Source organism: Nicotiana tabacum, chromosome 13 (assembly GCF_000715075.1).
Source record: "Nicotiana tabacum cultivar K326 chromosome 13, ASM71507v2, whole genome shotgun sequence".
Classification (NCBI taxonomy): domain Eukaryota; kingdom Viridiplantae; phylum Streptophyta; class Magnoliopsida; order Solanales; family Solanaceae; genus Nicotiana; species Nicotiana tabacum.
Window position 1 is genome coordinate 121,370,531 of NC_134092.1, and position 26,133 is coordinate 121,396,663.

The 26,133-nt window shown below is 39.4% G+C and overlaps 1 protein-coding gene across 1 annotated transcript; it reads left to right on the forward strand.

The window, feature by feature from the left end:
* Positions 1-20,305: 20,305 nt before the first annotated feature.
* LOC107772061 (uncharacterized) lies at positions 20,306-25,547 on the forward strand. Its single transcript, XM_016591545.2, has 8 exons — positions 20,306-20,606; positions 21,362-21,514; positions 21,601-21,716; positions 21,894-21,985; positions 22,613-22,634; positions 22,704-22,772; positions 24,935-25,027; positions 25,131-25,547. Exons 1-8 carry the CDS (start codon positions 20,390-20,392, stop codon positions 25,209-25,211), a joined length of 843 nt encoding a protein of 280 aa, XP_016447031.1. The 5' UTR covers positions 20,306-20,389; the 3' UTR covers positions 25,212-25,547.
* Positions 25,548-26,133: the final 586 nt, after the last annotated feature.

Below are 26,133 nucleotides of genomic sequence, written 5' to 3' on the forward strand. Positions count from 1 at the left end.
CGGGCCGGTCTCGATTCAGAAATATGAAGGGCCCAAAAGTCTAAATAGGGGGTTACAAATTCCCTATTTCATTGGGGGCGAAAAACTAATCGACATCTCGATGTGATACAACTCTTTCAATTTTAGTTGGGAAAGAACGGCGAAGTCCATCCGAACCGTCCAATGAAGAATAAGAGGACAGCAAAGCGCCAATGGCATGTGAAGCGCATGAGGAACAGGCACAGAGAAAAAGAAGTGTGGAGGATAAGCAGCCGAGCTCATTCCCTTCGCTTCCTGGGCCCAAAGCAGTGCAGTTTTTCCTGGCCAAATCAAGGATTTGGGGCTTCTTGCTACGCTACAACACTATAAAAATCCATTTTGATTAGTAATATATATGAATAGAAAGATAGATCCATCCATCTATCCTATCCGATTTAGATTTTGATATCTAAAAAAGAATCGATTTCATTCAACGTTTGATTCAAAGAACTGCGCTTAGCCCCCCCGCTCATGAAACGGCTCTGCTGCAATGGATGGGAGAGGATCTGTAGTACCCCGAAGCACTGGAGTGATCCAGTAGTCGGTAAGGGGCCTAGAAGTGCCTACTACTATACCACACTACACTTGGATCTACACATTTACAGAGCTAACCCCTGTCCAGTGCCTGGTAGAGCTAAGGGGGCTTCAATCCTTACTCTTTATCCCCATCTTCGCCCAGGCTAACGGGGCCTTACTTATTCAGGGGGGAGCCTCGAAAAGCACTGTTGAGAGGAAGATCCTTGGCCCCTCTTCATTCTCTACAGGGTTCCAAACCTTTCTTTAACATAGGTGACAACGAGCCAAGCAGAGATGGAAGAGATCAAACACGGGAATAGGAAGCAAGCTCACCTTCCTTTTTTTATCATTTTGATAGAGGAGGATCAAGAAAGTGGACAAAATAGACTCTCATTTCTCATCGAACAAATACAGGAAAAGAATCATATTGAAAACGCTCCTAACCCAACCCCTTCCTTCGTAGAGCCCGTGTATTGTAAGTGATCCGAACCTGCCCGGAGCGAGCCTCCCATAGAGGCAAGTGAAGTTGGTGAGCCGTATGATGGGCAACTATCTCCTGCGGTTCGGAGAGGACTCAGCTGTTAGTTAGTACCCCCTTGGTTTCGGGGTGGACCTTTTCACTCTATTTTATTATATATGCTTAGCGAAAAGAATCTTTTTTGATACACCTAGGACATGGATTCTATATGAACCAATGGATCGTAACAAGTCGTTACTACTAGAAATGACTTCCTCTTTCATTACTTCATTCTTTCCATATCCCTCTCATTTGTTCTCAGTTACTCATCAAATGGCACTCAGTTCATATCTTTAAGTTCGATCATTGACAAGGTTCAAATAAAGGGTGGGCCATTGATAAAGAATCGATGGAAAACCACAATGCTAGCAGATGGCGGGCCTCCGCTTTTGTTTTCATTAGTGAAACCCGCCAGTTATTATGAACTCAAATAAAAAAAATTGGATTTAGAAGGCTTGTTCAAAAGAAAAAAGACGTGGGTGGCATTATGACTGGGGTGCCAGTTAGAAAGGTTCTTACAATGTTCGTTCAATCAAGCAACATTCTTTTTTTCTTAACTTAAGGAGAGGGAAGAGGGCTTTCTAAGAAGGGCTTGGGACCTATGAACAGAACAACACAACAAAATGATGAAATGAATAAGAATGAACGGGATGCATCGGAGGAAGGACTGGCGAAGTTTTTATTTCTGTTTGGTTAACTACTTTACTGACTTGGGGTTCTTTCTCATAAGTGGTATACCTACACCCCGCACGCACACTCACTATATCTATATACGTATAAGTTTCTAGCCTTTCAAAAAAGCCCCTCTCCCTTTGTCTACGCGCGTTTGCTTAGTATGTCGTTTATATGCTTCTTAATAAGCGAGAGGCCCCTCTTTTTTGTTCTTCTTTTGCTTGCGCACCAATCCAGGGGCTAAGGGACCCAATTCTTAAGACTCAAGATGCAACTTACGGCAGTCTTTGATCTAGCTATAAGGCTTCGAGCTGGCTCAGAATACCCGGCTTTAGAGCTTGATGCAGTCAAACTTGACCCTATTTCAAGGTTGCCGCTAAGCAACATTTTCTGATGATGGTGAAGAGTATTCTCCCACAATGTCTGTTGGCAGGTCGGCTTCCGGAGTTTGAGTCTCAAGCTAGGGATCACCACTTCCTTTAGCAGAAGCTCCGATATGAAATAGCAATCGTTATAGATAGACTTTGAGATGCTTGAATAGCTGCAGCCTAGCCTTTTCGTTAACTGGATCTCCTACCTCCACTGTTAATAAGTGGCGGCAAGACTCGAATCCTGGACCTCTGCCTGCTCTACTATGGTGAATTGTGTGAACCGTCTCATCTCAACACAAAGCGGTCATACCGCCTCATCCCAATATATGTGGGTGGAGGTGTATTCCATAATACTACAATCCCTAAACAAAGCGGTCCTACCGCCTCACCCTAATATATGCAGGTGGAGGTGTATCACCATACCATAATTAAACTCAAAGCGACATAGTTTGTCATTACATTTAACATCGTAATTACTCATATCATTGGAATACTTCATGTTCATGCTCATCATGGAGAAACACAATTCATTACATTAGCGCATGCATGGTAAATCAATAAGTCGATTTCAATGGCACATGGTCCCAATTCCTTTTCTTAAGGTTCATCATCATTTAACAAAGGACATCTCCCTTCCATCTCATTAATCACTCCCTTGACCTCTTGAGGTCATTATCTAGGTTCATGACTCTTGGGGACTTAGCAATCAAAGTCATTTACATAAATTATTTCAGAAGCACACAACTATAGTTGAAACCATTGGGACATACAACGCTTCGAAATTCTCATTTAGGCAACGATCACATTTTATATTCATACTATCACTTACTTGTACTTGCCATGGGTTATCATAGAACATTAAGAGCATTTAGAACATTTAGGAACATCATAGTCTTTACTCGCAAGAACGTAGGGGCTTATAAGACATTGGAAACAAAAGTACAAATACGTACATATCATAACCTTTCACACCCTATATCACTTAATACGTACTTTCAAACACTTACAATATTATTATTTCATTGGCTCTCTTGGCCATACATATGATTCTTCTTTCATAGCACAATGGACGTAATTCATATTCCACACTTTCATATCTTTCCTTTCATGGCTCATCATCTTAAATATCAACATATACAATATTCCGAAAATCACAACTTTAGGTTCATTAGTAATGAAGACTTTAAACACAATGGATTTTTTTTCGAGAAATGGAGTAAAATGATTGGCAATCGAAGCACAAGTTAAAATCATAAACAAGTAACACATCGTTTGTTCTTGAGTTACTTTTTCCCAAAAAGGACAATACACAATTTTCATTCACGAATATGTAAGAATGCAAAACACATTGAAAATACTCACTAAACATAGCATTAGCTAAAATAGCCACATATGGGCATCACTTGAGTTCATAAGCTTTTAGGAAATTCTATTTTCAATGTCAATTTTAGAATAGTTGAATCAAAGCTCATTTCATAATTTTTCTCACATCATCTCATTTCATGGGCACCATTGTCTACAAGTATAACTTTCACTCTTGGCACGTTGGCCACACTTTAAATCCCCAATTCACTTATTTCACTTCCAACCATCTATATAGGTTATCAACAATAAGACATTTCTAATCAATACTTTAGGTACACATATGAGCAATTAAGAGTCTTAAGCATATTGAGTTTTCTTACACAATTTGACATCATAACCTTCCTTTGAAACACTACTCAAAGACATAGCATTTTAATACACATAACATTCTTGAACACATTCCCAAAAGATAACATAATGTGATAGGAACATTCGAAACACGTTTTGAATACATAATTCTCGACACTTTGCTTATTTGATGACATTCAAATTTATTGGGAACAACTCGGAACATAGAATAAGGAACTTGAGACATCCATACTTGAAACTTACGGGAACATCATTGAATTCAATTCTAAGAAGGAAGTTTAGCCAACATACCTCGCTTTGAGCTTTCCTTAAATTACTACAACGTTCCGAAAATTCTAGCAATCCCAATATATTTTGAGACATAACAAAATTGAACCATAATTAGGAAGATATACATGGTTTCAGCTCATTTGAGCATTTTATCGAACACTAGGTGTGCAAATTTAACTACAAGGTTCTTCTATAAGATTTCCTTCACTCCACAACCCAATCTTTACTAATTTTAGCTCAAAAATCTTCCCACAAACCTTATTAGTACAAGCATGTATAAAGAATACTCCTACACCCAAGAATCATACTCACAATCAATCATCTTTTACCCAAATTCAAAATTGAAAACTAGGGTATGGAACCTTACCTCTTAGATGAAGATCTTGTGAGATTTTCTTGTTGGATTTCAAAGCTTGGGCAAGATCTTGATGAATAAAACACTTCACATACTTTCTCTCTCTAGAACACTCTCACTTATCTCTAAAAAACCTCAGATAATTGCCACAAAATAAGCCCCAAAGTCTATTTATCAAAATGGGGTCGCGTTATGAAAATAGAAAAATTAACCCTCCGAAATCAGGTCTGCGGTCGCATAATGGACCGCAGAATGGCTATGCGAGTCGTAAAATGCACCGCAAAATCGGTGCCAAAAACTGGGCTATACTGGTCCATTCTGCGACCAGTTTTGCGGTCACAGAAGCACTTTCGCGATCGCATAATTATTCTGCGATCGCAGAATTGGTCGCAGAATCTCATTTTTCCGGCATTTGGTAATTTGGTCATAACTTCTTGTAGGAGTGTCCAAATGACCAACGGTTTGAAGAGTTGGAAACTAGACTCAAAGGGATTTAATTTTATAGGTAGATCATCTCCTAGTAGTTATATTTTGCTAGCAGCATGCGTTTGAAATAGGATCTTGTGCGGACTCACTTGAAACTTTATTCCATCATAAAATTTTTAACTTGACTTAGCCTTGGGGCTCTGCTTAGACCATAAACCATTATTAATGCACATAATACATATATTATCATAAAAAAATTGATATCATTCATATAATAGTCCTTGTCTACACACAAAATAATATAATTAGCGCACATCAACTTTCTTAATAATGCTTAAGTACTTCGAAATTTTCCGGGGTGTTACAGCCTCGTAGTCCCAAAAGTAATTACACAACACGTAACCTATGGAACAACGAATTTACAATAAGGAATCCTACAGTTAAAGATAGAATATAAAATCAAGGAAGGAGGTAATTCAATTAAGCATGTTGCATAAATTGCAAGTAAGAGTTAAAACACATAGACATGCGACATTAGGCTAAACATGATGACTACACATGCTAGGGCAACTCAGTTAAGGAATTAAAAGAAAACTACTCAGCAAGAACCGTATTTTTCAACATTTAACCCGAGTACGCACTCGTCACCTCGCGTACACAACTTTCACGTATTGCAAATACCATAACAGTACCAAAACCTAAAGGGAGTTTCCCACACACAAGGTTAGACAAGTCACTTACCTCAAACCTTGCTCAATCAATCAATAAGAAGACCTTTCCCTCAATTTTCCAACTCCGATCGGCTCGAATCTAGCCAAAATAATTACATATAATAAATATAACTATAAGAAACTACGACTTTAGCAAAAAATTGAAAAATCGCTCCAAAAAGTTGACCCAGGCTCACGTCTCGGAACCCGACCAAAATTATAAAATCCGAATACCCATTCAACCACGAGTCCTCCTATACCAAAATTACTCAAATCCGATACAAAAATCTCGATCAAAAATAATTTATGAAGTTTCTATAATTTCCCCAAACTTCCATATCAAAATACTAATTAAATGATGAAAACAATGATATATTCATGTATATTAACCAAATTCGAGTTAGAATCACTTACCCCGAAAAATTGCTTGAAAACCCCACGAAACATTGCCACAAACCGAGCTCCCAAAGTCCAATTGTGAAATAATACTCTAACCCTCGTTTATATAGTACAAAAATCTGACCTCCCATTTTGCTGACCACACATATTTTTGTGCAGTCCGCACATTCCAGGTTCCGCGGCCGCAATCCAAATTGTGCGGTCGCACTTCAACAGTTACTACACTACCATGCTTCAGTAAATTGACCATAACTTTTTGTACAAATGTCCAAATAATTAATGGTTTAACTTTTTGAAAATTAGACTCATAGGAATACAACTTTCATTTTTGTATCATATTCAAATTCCTTATAAATTAAAAGATATAAGATTCCGAAGTTAGACCATCAAACCTGCAGATTCTCTTTTCTGCGGCCGCAAGAGGATTTATGCGGTCCACACATTTCCTCTGCGATCCGCACTTTTCCTCTACGGTCCGCACATGAGGCTTTGCCTCAGCACTCCAAAATGTGCCCTCTGTATTCCAACTATTTCCAGAACTTCATGAGAGTGCCGAAATGTCACGCCCCAAACTCAAAGAGCGCGACCGGTGCTCAACCGAGTGAACCCGGCCGAGCAAGCCTATTAGATCTCCTTCTACCCAAACTCATTCATGAATAAAGAGGAGATGCACTCCATTAATCAAACACTAAAAAGATATCATTAATAACTCCCTTTTCATTTCCATTACCAGCTTTATTCATAATTTTCAAAATATTACAAGTTTATAGGTATAATGAAAAACATGTTTACCAAATACCAACATTTCTAGTTCAATTCCCAATATCAAACACCACCCATAACCTGTCTACGGAGCCTCTAAGTACAACAGAAGAGTAATATGGAAATGCCGACAACAAGGCCCTAACTATACCTCAAAACACAAAGTACATCATCAAATGATATCAGGCTCGGAATAGAGTAGGGCTCACCAAAACATGCTGAATAGGCAGTAACTGCTAATGAGGACCAAAGTTGCCCGCTGATGAACCACCTGCATCCATTGAAGATGCAGCAGCCCCGGCAAAAGGGACGTTAGTACATATGGAATAGTACTAGTATGTAAAGCTAATTGTCCTCTTACAAAATAGAATGCCCATATAAGAAAGGGAAAACCATAGAAACAACAAGTCACAATCAACAATATCCAAATGTCCTGTAAAACCATAACAATTTTCAAAATACGAAATTAATATATATTATTGGTTGGGAGATCATTAGCACCGATATACCACTGTGTTTATAGCACAGAGTCCGATCACGTCTGATCGGCTAGGACATCTCCCCACGAACAAATTGGTTTGACATGTGATGCGAAAGAAAAGTGTTACCAAGAGTAGTACCACCATGTGCCAACATGGCATCCGATCTCCACCCGATCAGCTAGGCCGTCTTCCCACATATGCCGAGTGGGTTGACTTTTCCAATTCACAATTATTACCAGTTTTATCCCAATTAAGGGGAATAATATCAACCCATCAATCTCATACCAATCCACTTCTACATGGCGTCCGATCATGTGCGCAACATGGAGTCCGATCTCATCACAATCCACTCCTACACCAGTATGTGTAGTTTTAGGTGTGGGTTGTTACAACCCACCCTTCCTCGGTTTGCTAATGATACTTCCCAAAAATATTATTTTTGTTTTTGCACATAAAAGTAACATAGGTACAAATGTATTTACCTCATCATCTTTCACATTGTATGAATCTCCACTAGGATTTTTCAACCAATAACAACAATAACATTCCCTTGGCTCTTTTGGTCATTCACAAGATTCTTTATTCAAGGTACGATGGCCGTATTCGATATTCCACACTTTTATTTCTTCCCTCTCATGTACCATCATCATAAATACTAACATATATAATATTTCGGAAATGACAACTTTAAGTTCATTAGAAATAAAGAATTTAAGCACAATAGATTTATTTCTAAGAATGGAGTAAAATGATTGGCAATCGATGCGCAAGTTAACACCACTCAAAGACATAGCATTTTAATACACATATCATTCTTGAACACATTAGAAATGTCTTGTTGTTGAGCAATTAAAAGTCTTAGGTATATCGAGTTTTTCTCACACAATTTGGCATACTAGCTTTCATTTGAAACACGACTCAAAGCCATAATATTTTAATACGCAATCAACACTTTGAACATATATATTGACAGAAGGCTCATTCAGAATAGTCAAGTTTATAAGGGATAACCCAGAACATAAGAATTAGGAACTTGAGCCAACAGTACTTGAAACTTACGGGAACATTATGAAATTCGATCCTAAGAGAGTAGTTTAGCCAACATACCTCGCTTTGAGCTTTCCTTAAATTACTACAACGTTCCGAAAATCCTAGCAATCCCAAGCTATTTTGAAACATAACAGAATTGTACACAAATTAGGAAGATATTCATGGCCTCAGCTCATTCGAGCATTTTATCAAACACTAGATGTGCAAATTTGATTAAAGGTTCTTCCACAAGATTTCTTTCACTCCACAACTCAATCTTTATCCATTTGAGCTCAACAATCTTCCCACAAACCTTATTGGTACATGCATGTATACATAATACTCTCACACCCAAGAATCATACTCCCAATCACCCATCTTTTACCCCAAACTCAAAATTAAAAACTAGGGTATGGAACTTTATCTCTTAGATGAAGATCTTGTGATTGGCTTCCTTGATTCTTGAAGATTGGTGCAAGATTGGATGATTGGAAGGCTAGGTTTCCTCCTTCTCTCTCTAAAATGCTCTTACCTCTCTCTAAAATCATCATATGATTGCCCCAAAATAAGCCCCAAAGGCTATTTATCAAAATGGGGTCGGGTTATAAAAATCAAAAAATGGACCCTCCGAACTCAGGTGTGAGGTCGCAAAATGGACCGTACAATGGGTATGCAGTCAGTACAATGGACCGTAAAACTGATGCCCAGAATTGGGCTGCACTGGTCAGGTATGCGACCATTCTGCGGTCCGTAGACCGCTTTTGTGGTTCGCATAATGATTCTACAGTCGCTGAATTGACCGCAAAATCACATTCTGCCAGTCTTTGGGAATTTAGTCATAACTTCTTGTATGAGTGTCCAAATGACAAGCGGTTTGAAGCATTAGAAACTAGACTCGACGACCTTTCATTTGATAGGTTGAAAATCACATAACTCCTTATATTGTAGATATGATCGTCCAAAGTTTGGTCTTGTGCATACTCATTTGGAACTTTAGTCTATCATGTAATTTCCAACTTGACTTAGACTTAGGGCTCTCCTTAGACCCCACATCACTTATAATATGCTTCGTACACTTATTATCATATCCAATTGATATCCATCATATTAATATTCCTCGTCTGTACACAAAATAATATAATTAGCACACATCAATTTTCTTAATAGCGCTTAAGTACTTCGAAATTTGTTTTTCGGGATGCTACACGAAAGGCCCAAACTCGTTCAAAATTCACCTTGAAACACACCCGAGTCACTCGGGACCCCATCTGAATATACCAACAAGTCCCGTAATATAACACGAACCTACTCGAGGCCTCAAATCTCGTCTACAACATAAATTAAACGAATCACAACCCAATTCAAGTCCAATGAAAACTAAGGAATTCCAACTTCTACATTCGATGTCGAAACCTATCAAATCAAGTCCGATTGATCTTATATCTTGCACACAAGTCATAAATGACATAACAGACCTATGAAAATTTTTAAAACTGGATTCCGATCCCGATATCAATAAAGTCAATTCCCGGTCAAACTTCCAAACCTTCAATTTCCAACTTTCGCCATTTCAAGCCGAAATCAACTATGGTCTTCCAAATAAATATCTGGACACGCTCCTAAGACCAAAATTACCTTACAGAGCTATTGAAACCATCAAAACTCCATTTAGGAGCCGTCTTCACACAATTCAAACTACGGTAAATTCCTAGAACTTAAACTCCCAATTTAGGGACTATGTGTCCTATTTCACTCAGAAACCAAAAACAAATCCTCCCGAAAAGTTATGTAACCACAAAATGAAATAGAGGGAGTAATAATTAGGGGTTCGGGGCTAATACTCTCTAAATGACCGGCCGAATCGTTACATCCTCCCCCTCTTAAAACAAACGTTCGTCCTCGAACGAGTATAGAGACATACCTGAAGTGATGAAAAGATGAGGATAACGGCTGCGCATATCATGCTCGGTCTCCCAAGTCGCCTCCTGGACTGGATGACCCCTCCACTGAACCTTCACCGATGCGATGTTATTTGACTTAATTTTTGAACCTGCCTGTCCAAATGGCTACTAGTTCCTCAACATAAGATAGATCTTTGTCCAGCTGGATTGTGCTGAAGTTTAACACATGAGACGAATCGCCGTGATACTTCCGGATCATGGAAACCTGGAACACTGGATGAACTGCAGTGAGACTAGGTGGTAGTGCAAGTCTGTAAGCCACATCTACGACCCTCTCAAGAATCTCAAAAGGTCCAATATACCTAGGGCTTAACTTTCCCTTCTTTCCGAACCTCATAACACCTTTCATGGGCGAAACCCGGAGCAAGACCCGCTCCCCAACCATGAATACAACGTCGCGAGCCTTCCGATCTGTATAAATTTTCTGGCTGGACTAGGCTGTACGAAGTCGATCCTGAATCAATTTAACTTTTTCCAAAGCATCCTGAACCAAGTTTGTACCCAATAGCCTAGCCTCGCCCGGCTCGAACTAACCCACTGGAGATCGGCACTGCCTACCATACAAATCCTCATACAGTGCCATCTGAATGCTCTGACTGATAACTGTTGTTGTAGACAAACTACGCAAGTGGCAAGAATTGATCCCAAGCACCCCCTGAAATCCATCACACACATACGAAGCATATCCTCTATTATCTCAATAGTGCGCTCGGACTGTCCGTCCGTCTAAGGGTGAAATGTTGTACTCAACTCCACCCGAGTACCCAACTCTTGCTGTACGACTCTCCAAAACAGTGATGTAAACTGCATACCCCGATCTGAGATGATAGATACCGGTATGTCATGAAGCCTTACAATCTCGCAAATGTAAACCTGAGCAAGCTGCTCCAAAGAGTAAGTAGTAACCACATGAATGAAATGAGCTAACTTGGTCAATCTATCCACAATCACCAAAACTACATCGAACTTCCTCTGAGTCCGTGGGAGCCCAACAACAAAATCCATAGTGATCCGCTCCCATTTCCACTCTAGAATATCTAACTTCTGAAGCAATCCACCTGCTCGCTGATGCTCCTACTTCACCTGCTGACAATTTAGGCACCGAGCGACATATTCCACTATGTCTTTCTTCATCCACCTCCACTAATAGTGCTGCCTCAAGTCTTGATACATCTTCACGGCACCTAGATGAATGGAGTACCACAAACTGTGAGCCTCTTGGAGAATCAACTCACGCAAACCATCTACATTGGGCATACATAGTCTGCCATGCATCCGTAATACACCGTCATATCCAATAGTGACTTTCTTGGCATCACCGTGCTGAACCGTGTCTTTAAGGACAAGCAGATAGGGGTTATCATACTAACGCTCTCTGATACGATCATAAAGATAAGACTGATAAACCACACAAGCTAAAACTCAACTCGGCTCGAAAATATCCAATCTGACAAACTGGTTGGCCAAGGCCTGAACATCCAAGGCTAAAGTCCTCTCTGCTACCGGTAGATGCTAAGCTGCCCAAACTCTCCGCCTTGCGACTCAAAGCATCGACCACCACATTGGCCTTCCCGGGATGATAGACAATGGTGATATCATAATCCTTAAGCAACTCCAACCACATCCATTATCTCAAGTTAAGATCCTTCTGTTTAAACAAATGTTGTAGACTCCAGTGATCGGTGTAGACCTCACAAGGGACACCATACAAATAGTGCCGCCAAATCTTCAAGGCATGACCAATAGCTACTAACTCGAGGTCGTGGACAGGATAGTTCTTCTCATGCACCTTCAGATGTCTAGACGCGTAGGCAATTACCCTACCGTCTTGCATCAACACCGCATCGAGACCTATGCGCGACGCATCACAATACACCGTATAGGACCCCAAACCAGTAGGCAATACCAATACTTGTGTTGTAGTCAGAGCAATCTTGAGCTTCTAAAATCTCTCCTCACACTCCTCGATCCATCTGAACAGAGTACCCTTCTGGGTCAACATGGTCATAGGTATTGCAATAGACGAGAAACCCTCTACAAATCAATGGTAATACCCCGCCAAGCCAAGAAAACTTTGGATCTCCGTAGCTGAGGACGGTCTGGACCAACTCTGCACTACCTCAATCTTCTTCGGATCTACCTTGATCCCCTCGCCTGATACTATATGACCCAAGAATGCTACTGAATCTAGCCAGAATTCACACTTTGAAAATTTTGCATATAGCTTCTTTTCTCTCAAAGTCTGAAGCACAGTCCTCAGGTGCTGCTCATGATCCTCCCGGCTCCGGGAGTACACCAAAATATCGTCAATAAATACAATGAAGAAAAAGTTAAGATACGACTGAAATACACTGTTCATCAAGTGCATGAATGTTGCTGGGGCGTTGGTCAGCACAAAAGACATCACAAGGAACTCGTAATGACCATACCGAGTCTTGAAAGCAGTCTTCGGGATATCTGGCTCCCGAATCTTCAACTGGTGATAGCCTGAACGCAAGTCGATCTTAGAGAACACCCTGGCACCTTGAAGCTGATCAAATAGGTCATCAATACATGGCAATGGATATTTGTTCTTCACTGTAACCTTGTTAAACTGGTGGTAATCAATACACATCCGCATAGAACCATCATTCTTATTTACAAATAAGATTGGAGCACCCCAAGGAGACACACTGGGCCGAATGAATCCCTTATCAACTCTTGCAACTGTTCATTTAACTCCTTCAACTCTGATGGGGCCATACGATTGGGTGGAATAGAAATGGGGCGAGTGCCCGGTATAAAATCAATACCAAAGTCGATGTCTCTGTCGGGCAGCATGCCTGGAAGATCTGCTGGGAATACATTTGGAAAATCCCTCACTACTGGAATTGAATCAACGGTAGGAGTATCAACACTGACATACCTCACATAAACTAGATACGCATCACACCCCTTCTCTACCATCCGCCGAGCCTTTAAAAATGAAATAACTCTGATAAGAACATAATCTAAGTTACCTCTCCACTCTAGCCGCGGTAGACCTGGCATAGCTAACATCACCGTCTTGGTGTGACAATCAAAGATAGCGTGATAAGGCGACAACCATTCCATGCCCAAAATAACATCAAAATCCACCATACTGAGTAGTAATAAATCAGCTCTGGTCTCAAAACCACTGATAACAACCAAACACGACCGATACACACGGTCAATGATGTTTGGCTATAATTCCATATTTTTTGTGCATTACTTACCTTATATTTTGGTGCTCTATTGCTAAATTGTATTATATTTATGCTTAATTGAGTTTATTTTATGTGTAGTTACTTTGAAGATGAAATTTAGGAGCAAAGTAAATATTTTGATGTGTATTTTATACACTACAAATGTGGGATCATTAATTATGTGATTATGAAGAGCATTAAGTGGAGGAAATTGAAGACCATTACAAACAAAGAAAGAAAAAGCAAAGAAACGAGAAAAATGGAAATGTTAGGCAATCCAAAGTTTTGCAGCAACTTGAAAGCAAAAGTTAGGAGGAAACATTACTGGATTTACCGCTAGGCCAGCGCTTGGACCCTGCATTACGTGATTTGTCTTATTTCGTCTGGGACTTGGTTATTTCGGTCCTACACGGTCCCAACTTGTATAAAAGGGGTCCTAAACCTATTTTGGAGGAGGAGAACATTTTTGAGAGGAACTTTTGACCAAGGGAGAGCACAAAGTCGCCGTGGAGGCCGGGTTTCATCTTTTCTTCCACCAAACGTAGTAATTTTTATGTTTCTTTGTATGATTTGTTATTTTGCTACCATGTCTATGTGGATCTAAACTTCACGTTCTAGGGTTGTGGTTCTTTCATGACTATTGTTATTCATATATTAATTTTGATTTCTTATTTATCATATTGGTTTATTTATTCAATCTTGCGCTTAATTATTTGATTGCTTGATCACCAATTGAATACTACTTACAAATCTAGGGTTGAACTCGAAAGTGGGAATTCTAGATTGCATATAGGATTGAGTAGAGCAAGTTCCTTAACCTAGGCATCGAGGAATGGATTCGCGGTTAGGATAGACATATACCTAATTGTCTTGCTTGGTTGATGTACAGGAATTATAAATGCGTTCTTGTTGATTCTAACTCCATAGACATATAGGCGTTATTTTTACTAGAATAGGCGAGTAAGAACTCGACAGATTCTTATGAGCAATATTAACCTTGTCAACCATTGATAACCTTAGTTAGTCAATTTAATTGAAGAATACAATAGGAATGTTAGATAGCCCATAACCTTAGATCGTTTTCATCACATTGATAACATAAAAATCTACTCTTCCTTTGTTTAGAGTTTATTATTTATTTTATTTTTACTTTAATTATATTAGAGTCATACACTTTTAGGTTTAACTCTTGTTTAGATAATTAGGATAGTCTAATTTAGTTAATAGTTAATTACAAGTACCCGTGGGTTCGACATTCGACTTTTAGTCACTTTATTACTTGACGACCGCATATACTTGCGTGTGCATTTTGCCGCAACAGTCAACAACAATAGAATCACCCATGGGTGTAGACACATACACAAGAGAACTCAAAGAATCAAGGGATACACCCAAATACGGAGCAACATAAGATGACACATAGGAATAAGTGGAGCCTGGATCAAATAAGACTGATGCATCTCTATGACAGACCAGAACAATACCTGTGATGACAGAATCGGATGCAAATGCCTCTGTCCTAGCAGGAAGAGCATAGTATCTGGCCTAGCCTCCCCCTCTAGGGCGACCTACCTCTAGCTGGCAGTGCAGGTGGAGTGGTAGCTGGTGCTATAATCATAGCCTAAGGACCCGGTGGAGCACGCGGTGCCTGAGTAGTCTGTAGAGGTGCACCCCTCTTAAGTTTGGGGCAATCCTCACCACATGACGAGTGTCACCACACTCAAAACAAGCTCTCGGAGGACGTGGCTTCTACGACTGGCTCGGGCCTGATCGGTTGGACTGACCGCTGAAAACACCCCGTACAGGAGGTACACTAGACACTGGCGGTGCATAATAGGGATCCTGGGGCCTAGGAGTGGCCGGAGTACCGCTGGCGGCTGGAAGTGCTGAATGAATAGGGCGACCCATATAACCCTTGCCCTAACGAGCTACAGCTGGGGCACGAGTACCACTATAAGTGCCAAACTCTCGATACATCTTGGCCTCTCTCTCCTCTCTCTCCCGAGTCAACATACCCTCCAATCTCCTAGCGATCCCCACTACCTGCTGGTACGCAATATCCATCTCTAACTCTCATGCCATGCTAAATCTGATATTGGGGTTGAGCCCCTCAATAAATCGACGAACCCGCTCCCGAACAGTAGCAACCAAGGTTGGTGCATGCCTAGCCAAATCACCGAACTGGACCGCATACTCTAACACGGTTATAGAACCCTAGCGCAACTGCTCAAACTCTGCGCGCCATGCATCTCTGAGATTTTGAGGAACATACTCCCTCAAGAACATATTCGAAAACTAAGTTCAAGTGAGTAATGCGGCCTCGGCCGGACTACCCAACTCGTTACTCGCCACCAATGATAAGCCGCTCCTCTAAGATGGAACGTAGTGAAGGAAACCCCACTAGACTCTGCAACACCTATCGTACGGAGGATACGGTGTCACTCTTCAAGAAAACCCTGGGCATCCTCTGACGCCAAGCCACTGAAAGAAAGAGGGTGGTGCTTCTTGTACCTCTCGAGCCTGAACTGCTCCTCCTTAGAAACTACTGCCCTAACCTCGGGGTGAACTGGAGCTACTAGTTGCATTGGTACGACCTCTAGAACCTGGTCGACCTGAACCCGCTGCTCTGGGGAAGGGCGGCGGGAGTCTATGCTCCTTCCCCCGCCTGAGATGTGGCAGGAGCAAGTGGTATCAATCTTGACTAAGCCAAGGTATTAAACATGCTTAGAAACTAGGCTAGAGTCTCTTGGAGGGCTGGTGCAGTAACAGGCGTCTCAGGTGCCTACCCTCCAACTGGAGCTACTAGTGGCTTCTCTGTAGCAGCTCGTGCGGGTGCTCTGGCTGCACCACGTGGACGTCCTTGGCCTCTACCCCAGACCCGGCCTCACGTGGCTCTAGCAGGGGCGCGGGTGTCTGGTCATCTGATCCAGTTGTACGTGTCCTCACCATCTGTGAGAGAATAAAAAGACAAAAATTTAGAGTCCGAAGTCAAATTCTCGCACGATAAGTAATCAAAGAAGTGAAGCATTTCCTAACAATTCCATAGCCCCCCGAAGATAAGTACAGACGTCTTTGTACCGATCAGCGAGACTCTACTAAACCTGCTTGTGACCTATAACACCTATGAACCTAGAACTCTGATACCAACTTGTCACAACCCCAATTTTTCTCTGTAAGATGTCGTGATGGCACCTAGTCTCTAAGACTAGGTAAGCCTATCAATTGTACGGAATAACGGAATATAAAACTGAAACTCAAATCTCAACATATGAAATAAATAAAAGTTGCGATTTAAAATAGTTACAACTACCAAAACCCGGTAGAAATAAGTCACAAGCTCTAAAGAGAAATACTAACCGTTTATATACATCAGATCTACTTAAAATAAGGAAAATAACATAATACGGATAGAGGGGGACTCTGAGGTCTACGGACGCTGGCAGATGTACCTTGAAGTCTCCACGTACGGCTATCTCACTGGTACCCGGTCTGGTAAGAAGTATCTGGATCAACACAAAAAAATGTGCAGAAGTGTAGTATGAGTACGCCACAATGGTACCCAGTAAGTGCCAAGCCTAACCACGGTAGAGTAGTGACGAGGTCAAGTCGGGGCCGTACTGGAATAAAAAGGAAATAAGGCAGAAGATATAATAACATAATGAAATGACTGAGAATTTGAAAATGAGAAATTACAGAAAGATAGCAACACAACAAATAGAGGTAAACAACAGGAGCACTCCCGAGGTACCGCCTCGTAGTCCCAAAAGTAAATACATAGCAAGGGAGCTCCCGAGGTACCGCCTCGTAGTCCCAAAAGTAAATACACAACAGGGGAACTACAGAGGTACCACCTCGTAGTCCCAAAAGTAAATATGCAACAGGGGAGCTCCCAAAGTACCGCCTCGTAGTCCCAAAAGTAAATATGCAACATGGGAGCTCCCGAGGTACCGCCTCGTAGTCCCAAAAGTAAATACGCAACTCATATCGTATGGAACAACGAATTTACAGCAAGAAATCCTACAGTGAAAGACTGAATACGAAATCAAGGAAGTAGGTAATTCAATTAAGCATGTTGCATAAATTGCAAGTAAGATTTAAAACACGTAGACATGCGAACTATGGAACAACAAATTTACAGCAAGGAATCCTACAGTTAAAGACTAAATACGAAATCAAGGAAGCATGTAATTCAATTAAGCATGTTGCATAAATTACAAGTAAGAGTTAAAACACGTAGACATGCGACATTAGGCTAAACATGATGACTACACATGCTAGGGCAACTTAGTTAAGGAATTAAAAGAAAACTACTCAGCAAGAATGGGATTTTTTAATTTTTAACCCGAGTACGCACTCGTCACCTCGCGTACATGCCCTTAACGTATTGCAAATACCATAACAATACCAAAACCTAAGGGTAGTTTCCCCCACACAAGATTAGACAAGTCACTTACCTCAAATCTCGCTTAATCAATCAATAAGAAGGCTTTTCCCTCGATTTTCCAACTCCGATCGGCTCGAATCTAGCCAAAACAATTATATACTATAAATATAACTATAAGAAATTAATTTAAATAATGAAACTACGACTTTAGCAAAGAATTGAAAAATTGTTTCAAAAAGTCGACTCGGGCCCATGTCTCGGAACCTGACCAAAATTATAAAATCTGAACGCCCATTCAACCACAAGTCCACCCATACCAAAATTACTCAAATCCGATGCAAAAATCTCGATCAAAACCTCAAAATTATAGTTTATGAAGTTCCTACAATTTTTCCAAATTTTCATCTCAAAATACTAATTAAATGATGAAAATAATGATGTATTCATGTATATTAACTAAATCCAAGTTAGAATCATTTACCCCGACAAATTGCTTGAAACACCCATGAAAAATTGCCACAAACCGAGCTCCCAAAGTCCAATTGTGAAATAATACTCTAACTCTCGTTTATATAGTACAAAAATCTAACCTCCCATTGTGCTGACCGCATATTCCAGATTCCGCGGCCGCAATCCAAATTGTGCGGTCGTACTTCAGCAGTGACTGCACTACCAGGCTTCAGTAAATTGACCATAACTTTCTCTATAAATGTCCAAATAATGAATGTTTTAACTTTCTGGAAACTAGACTCATAGGGCTACAACTTTCATTTTTAGATTATCTTCAAATTCCTTATAGAGTAAAGGATATAAGCTTACGAAGTAAGACCATCAAACCTGCAGATTCTCTTTTCTGAGCCGCAAGAGGATTTCTGCAATCCGCACATTTCCTATACGGTCCGCACTTTTCTTCTACGGTTCGCACATGAGGCTTTGCCTCAGCACTCCAAAATATGCCCTTCGCACTCCAATTGTTTCCAGAACATCATCAGAGTGCCGAAAGGCCCAAACTCGTTCAAAACTCACCCTGAAACACACTCGAGCCACTCGGGACCCTATCCGAATATACCAACAAGTCCCGTAACATAACACGGACCTATTCGAGGCCTCAAATCTCGTCCACAACATAAGTTCAACGAATCGCAACCCAATTCAAGCCCAATGAAAACTAAGGAATTCCAACTTCTACATTCGATGTCGAACCCTATCAAATCAAGTCCGATTGACCTCATATTTTGCACACAAGTCATAAATGACATAACGGACCTATAAAAAATTTTAAAACTGAAATCCGACCCCGATATCAATAAAGTCAACTCTCGGTTAAACTTTCAAACCTTCCATTTCTAACTTTCGTCATTTCAAGCCGAATCAACTACGGTCTTACAAATAAATATCCGGACACGCTCCTAAGACCAAAATCACCCTACAGAGCTATTGGAATCGTCAAAACTCTATTTTGGAGTTGTCTTCACACAATTCAAACTACGATAAATTTCGAGAACTTAAACTCCCAATTTAGGGACTATGTGTCCTATTTCACTACGAAACCAAAAACAAATCCTCTCGGTAAGTTACGTAACCACAAAATAAAATTGAGGGAGCAATAACTAGGGGTTTGGGGCTAATACTCTCAAAACGACCGGTCAAGTCGTTACATCACCTTTCCCAATACTTCTTTGGCCTACCTCTACCCCTTCTTATACCTACCAAAGCCAACCCCTCGCACCTTCTAACTGGGGCATTTGCGCTTCTCCTCTTCACATGCCCAAAACATATCAGCCTCACCTCCCGCATCTTATCCTCTACGGGGGCCACTCCCGTTTTTTTTTCGAATAACTTCATTCCTAATCTTATCTAACCTCGTATGCCCGCACATCTATCTCAATATCCTCTTCTCAGCAATTTCATCTTCTAAACACGAGAGTTCTTGACTAGCCAACACTTCGTCCCATACAATAATGTCGGTCTAACTACCACTTTATAGAACTTAACTTTAAATTTTAGTGGCACATTTTTATTACACAAGACTCCGGAACCAAGCCTCCATTTCATCTACCATGCTCTAATACGATGTGTGACGTTCTCATTTTATTAGAAACTTTTAGTCATTTAAATATTATGATATATTTAAAATTATAAATTATAATATTTTTTATTTCTTTCTTTAACTATGTGTTGTGTCGATTCAAATTATGTCACATGAATTAAGACGACATAGTTGACAAGAGTGGGTTGCTCTAGTGGTAAGCACCCTCCACTTCCAATCAAGAGGTTGTGAGTTCGAGTCACCCCAAGAGCAAGGTGGGGAGTTCTTGGAGGAAGGGAGCTGAGGCTATATCGAAAATAGCCTCTCTACCCCAGGGTAAATGTAAGGTCCGTATACAAACTACCCTTCCCATTATTGTTGTTGTTGAATTAAGACGACATAGTTGTTCGGCTTTTCCTCAAGCTGAACAGACAAACCAAAAACTCCGGTTCGGTCGATTTAGTCATTAAACCGAATAACGCTTCCCCGTTTCACACACTTAAAAGAGGGGGGGGGGGGGGGGGTTGTAAAACCCTATAAACCACCAATCGCACAGAGGAAAAAGAGAATAGTAAGTGAAGCTTTCCAATTTCTGAGAGTAAAAAACAATGGCGATCTCAATCAGACGAGCATTAGCATCTTACCGCAGCATTTCCGGTGCATTACGGGCCACAAACTTCACCGCAGATTGTTTCTCCTCTTTGGTTGGCTCAAATTCTAGTCCATTTCCCCACTCTGTCACTACTGAAACAATCCCCTGTTCTTTGCAAACCGATTATCTACTTGAAATTCGCAGGGGTTTTGCTAAAGGAAGGAGGCAAGCTAGTAATGATTCTATATCTCTTTCTTGTTGTTTCTCAAATTTACTAGTAATATTTAGTGCATATTCTGATTGTTGTTGAATGTGTTTACATTTCTAGCCCAATAAGCTAATTGCTCACTAAATTAGAGCACCCTAGTTGTCTGTGATCGCTTGATGATAGGTTTAATAAGTTTGTTTGTATATGAAAATATGTTAGAATACAATACAGTTACTCAGATGCTTGGGCACAGCTTTAACTCCCATGGATATCATGTCCTCCCTCCGTCCCATTTTATGTGGCCTTATTTGATTGGACACGGAGTTTAAGAAAGAAAGAAAAAAAGATTTTTGAAACTTGTTATCTAAAACAAGTCATAGACATTTGTGTGACACTGTGACTATTAAATCAATCTCATTAAGGTTAAAGTAGAAACAATAAGTTAAATTATTTTTAAATATAGAAATGTGTCATTTTTTTCTGAGAAAGTCTAAAAGGTAAAGTTTACCACATAAATTGGGCTGTGGGAGTATGAGTTTTCTCTCCTTTAGTTTTGTTACTTGTTCACATCAATGAATTCTTAATTTCATCAACAAAAAAGAAACTTTTGCTTACTGAAGTGCATTAGTTGATCATTCGAGATAAAAGGTTTCTAGAGTTTGTTCAATACAATACAAATACATAAAAATGGTGTCTTTAAGTTTCTTGTTTTGACGCGATAGTTTTATCTTTGAAGTTTCTGACTCTTTCAATATGTTGTCCTCCACGACAAATTTTTAGGGGAGGAGGTAGATGACGATGATTATGGAAATCCAGCGGCTGCTGTAAATATAGGTCCTAGCATCAAAGCTGCTGCAGTCTCACAGATGGAGGCAGCAATTGATGCATTGTCGCGAGAATTGGCCAAGTTGCGAACGGGCAGAGCATCGGCTGGTACATGAACTCAATTTCTGTTGTAAACAACATAACTTGTTTGGCCTTGGACTTGGACTCACTCGTTTAGTTTACTGGAATCACAGGGATTCTCGATCATATCATTGTTGAATCAGGAGGTGTTAAAACACCCCTTTGCAGGATGGCTGTCATTTCAGTGCTTGACCCAAAAACCTTGTCGGTGACTCCTTATGATCCAAATGTAATATTATATGCAAACTCATAACCATAATCTGTCTAGGTTTCTATATTTGCTCGATACATAATCAAAGCTTGATTTATGGAGCCATTCTGATGTAAATTTATTCTGATTGCATTGAGGTTGCAAACTGAACCATATTTTACATAAACATGAACCATGATCGACTCTTTTTTGCAGACCGTCAAAGAATTGGACAAAGCCATTGTTTCATCTCCATTGGGGTTAAATCCTCAAGTGGACAACCAGAGGTTAATTGTGCCAATTCCTCCGTAAGTATCCATCTGAAAGAGTAATTTAGTCTCTCCTGTTTCTGGGGTCCACCTATTAGATTGGCTAAATGTTAAAAATAGAAGCAAAAAGTTGATTTAATCTGGACTTGATAGTCTTTTTTTTGGGAAGAGATTTGAAACCTCACAATTTACAAAGTGGACGGATCTTCCTCTTACTATAACTTTCATGTTGCCAGTATTTACATGTAGAATGGCTTGAATTACATTATATTAATGTAGACAAAACATCATTATTACACTTTTTCAAGACAAACATTCTTGCTAGGGAATATAACTACTTCAGGCAATTCCTTATCAAAATAACTACTTCAGGCAATTAAGTGTTGTGATTCTTTGCTATTTGCATCAGCAACATTTTGGGATATTTGATTGGGGAACTTACATATTTGACCACTCGGTCAAAGATATTTACATTTGCTAGAAAATATAGATAATTTATACACTAATTATACACAATATATACATTTGCCGGCTATTTTTTTGAGTGGACGGCTATTTAAGTTAATTTCTCTATTTGATTTGCAATGGAAACTTTATGTCCCGTTAGATTTCCAATGCTTTTGACTCAGCCTTTCTTCTTTTCTTGGCAATCCGTGCAACAAGCAGGTTGACTAAGGAGCATGTGCAGGTGATCCTTGTCAATTTTCAGTTCTTTTTAATATGTTTCCTGGGCTGATAATATTATCCTCTTTACCAGGCTGTATGCAAGGTGGTTGCGAAATCATCTGAAGATGTTAAGCAAAGTGTAAGACGAGCGCGGCAGAAGGTACACCATTGAGCAAACACCTTTGTGCTTTCTCCTTTTCCTCTTCTTTTTTTTTGTAAGTTTTCCTTTTCCACTTCACTTGCTTAAAGTTCTCCTTCCCTTTTTACATCCATAAAGCAAGGCCATAAAAAAAATGTAGCCTTTATAGGAAGTAAAATACCCATTTCATCATATTGAAATATAAAAGCCCAAAATGTAAGGAATAAGGGAACAAAAGACAATAGAAATTCAGAAGCACTGGAAGAAAGGATAAGATGATTGGGCAATGGATGGGATCACACCCGTATCATCCGAAGGATAAAATGACTGAAGATACCTAAGGAGGGCAAAGGAGAGAGAACCGGTAAATATGTTTTAAGGGTTTTAGGGGAATTAGTGCTGTCGAAAACCAACATATGATGAGATAATAAGAAAGTAGTTGCACGTATATTATATGAAGTCAATAGGAATGGGCTTCTTACTGATTGAAATTGACCAGAATATGGTTCAAGCCAACGCAAACAACAACAACAAACCCAGTGAATTCTCACAAGTGGATGGTTCAAGCCAGCTCAAGTTGATTAAAAGCTGTGAAGAGAGTCATGCCCTAGCTACTCATGATCTGCACCAAATTCTGTGTAACCCTAACCGTGAGTTTGTTTGTTTGAATGGTGTAGTACAGACTTACAGTAAACACTAGAAAATTGCATTTGGCTATTACTAAAGTCCTTGATACATGATGGCGCTAAACTCTCATAAGAATTTAGTTAAGTAGTGATAATCTTCGAATAGAGGGACATGTTGCACACTTTTTAATTATTTATGTCCTTTTGTCTTCCACGAGCATAAACGGTCCAAATTGGACGAAATGGATATTGGTGATTCATATAGCTGACTCCAACTTGTTTTTGATTGAAGTGTAGTTGTAGTAATAGTTGTCTCTAAAGATCCACTAAATTGATTGTAAGTAATAAGGAGCCAACAATTGGATTTCTCTTACTTGGTCCAAAAAGAATCAAAATTTACAAGTGATAATGAACCAACACTTGAAGTTTTTATGGATAGGGAGAACTAGATCCAACAATTGGATTTCTTACTCATCACAAAAAAAAAAAAGATTGAGTTGCAAGAAGCCAACAATTGGTGTTCTCTTATCAAAATATATATACAACTTTGAGTTGTGGGAAATGGATGGAATGGGAGTCAAAGAAAAGTTTATGCATGAAGGTTGTGTATCTGGAGTATCCAAATGAAGTTGGAGGTGTGTTGAACTTTGGTTATTGCTGGGTAACAAAGACATGAGTGCTGCAGTTGTATAGAAGATTGACTTTCTGTTCTGGGTATGCTGAAGTGATTGGTGCGGAGAGTTCGGAAATTAAATGAATAATAAATATAAGTGCTTAGAGGGGTTATATTTATATGTACCCAAATTCTGGTAGTATTTGGTTGCAGCTGTGTATACAGAAAGGTTCTTTAGAGGAATAAGAGAGAAGGGCTATTGTCCTTGCGACATTTCTATTATTTTCGTTAGAGAAATGGGGACGAAAATAAACTATCTAAGAGAGAAAAAACTGGGAAGTTCAAACTAGGGGAATGCTAAAAGAATAATTACTCAATTCATTAACCTTCAATTCAGTTTGGCCACTTAGAAGAGGTTTCTGTAATTTTCAGGGATGCTGTTCTGTATTAGCAAATTAATGGAGCTCTCCACATAGTTGACTATTTATTTTTCTTGTTTAGAGTTGGGGGAGTGTCTTTGTGCAATTGTTGTGTCTGTGTGTGTGTTTATGCCATATGTTACATGTATGGTAAACGGATTCCCATGGTGATGTCCACAATACTCTCCTCACATGATGTGGGCTGTACTGAAGATAAAGCTGGTCAATCACCTATTTGTCTTCTGTCCTTTGTGAGGTCCAATGTTTATATTCTATTCTCTCATTGCAAGACAACAGCATGGCCAGTGATATCGCGGCTAGATTTATTAGTGAACTCAATCTCCACAACCCCAACAAAATGGAAGTAATGAACAAAGGGAGAAAAGATGTTGAGCTGATGGAAACAGTTATATGCATGTAGTTTGTGCATGGATATTAAACCCAAGAACTTACGTGACAAAAGAAATCTTGCCTAGTTGATACTACAAGATGTTAATCCCTTATTTTAATTATTTTTTATATCAGGCTTTGGACACTATAAAGAAATCTTTGCCCAAAAAGAAAGACAAGGCAGCTTCAGCTTTCTCAGAAGATGATGCGAAAAGACTGGAGAAGGAAGTACGTTATTTTACTTGTTTGCTGAAGAAATTACTATGTGCTGTATAATTTATATTCTATTCTTTACAGGCTCTTTTACTTCGGTTTGTGTGTGTTCTTTCAGATTGATGACTTGACTAAAAAGTTTATAAAGTCGGCAGAAGATATGTGCAAGTCAAAGGAAAAGGAAATAACTAGCAGCTGAAAAAGCAAGTTTTTGTTTTAGCAGAGGCTCATTTAGAGATTCAATTTTTGGCTGAGGCTGTTGAGGAAACTAATTAAGCTCCAGAATTGTTGCGCGCAAAGTCAGAAAAAGACACAAGACATGTTCGCGTGATTATGCAGATACTTGAAGGAAAATATTGTATTCCTTTTCTAAGTTATGTTGTTGCCTTTGTTGGGTTTTAGTGGTTTACGTCCAAGATCATATATCTTAGCATTCTGTGACAAGTGTTGAATGTAAGCTAGAACGAAAGTCGAGCATAAATTAATGACCTCATTTGAGAATTTAGTGATGAAATAAAATTGGAAGTTTAGTGAATTTTATACTCTGTATTGTTGTGTTAAATTGTTAGATGTTGAGTGACTGAGTTGTAATTTGAATTAATATTTAACCAAGATCCTCAAACCTGAAAGCATGAAATAATCAACTAATTCAATCACATTGCTTAAGAACTATAATCACCACAAATTGAAATGTTTAAGCAAATCATAACTTTCTTCTGGTTTGCTATATAATTATGATTCTTAAGTTCCGATAACATTGTCTGCTCCAACTATAAATAAATGGCATTTCATGAAATAATAGGGAGCAAAAACTCTTCTACTTGAAGTAAAGCTGTAAAATTGAGTAGTGTTGATAAGAATACTTTGGCTGTATGATCGCAAAATAAATGCACACAGATAGAGCAAACGAGTTAAACTCCAGACGTAATATAAACTTGACATCCAAGATGTTGTAATAAAAGCTTGTATATAATTAATCTTGTAAGAAAATATTGTATTTCTTATAACCTATGCTGTTGGTTTTTAGCTGTTTACGTCCAAGATCATATATCATTTCATTTTGAGACAAGGGTTGAATGTAACCTTTTTTTTTTAAATTCAAAAACCATATCTTCTCTTTC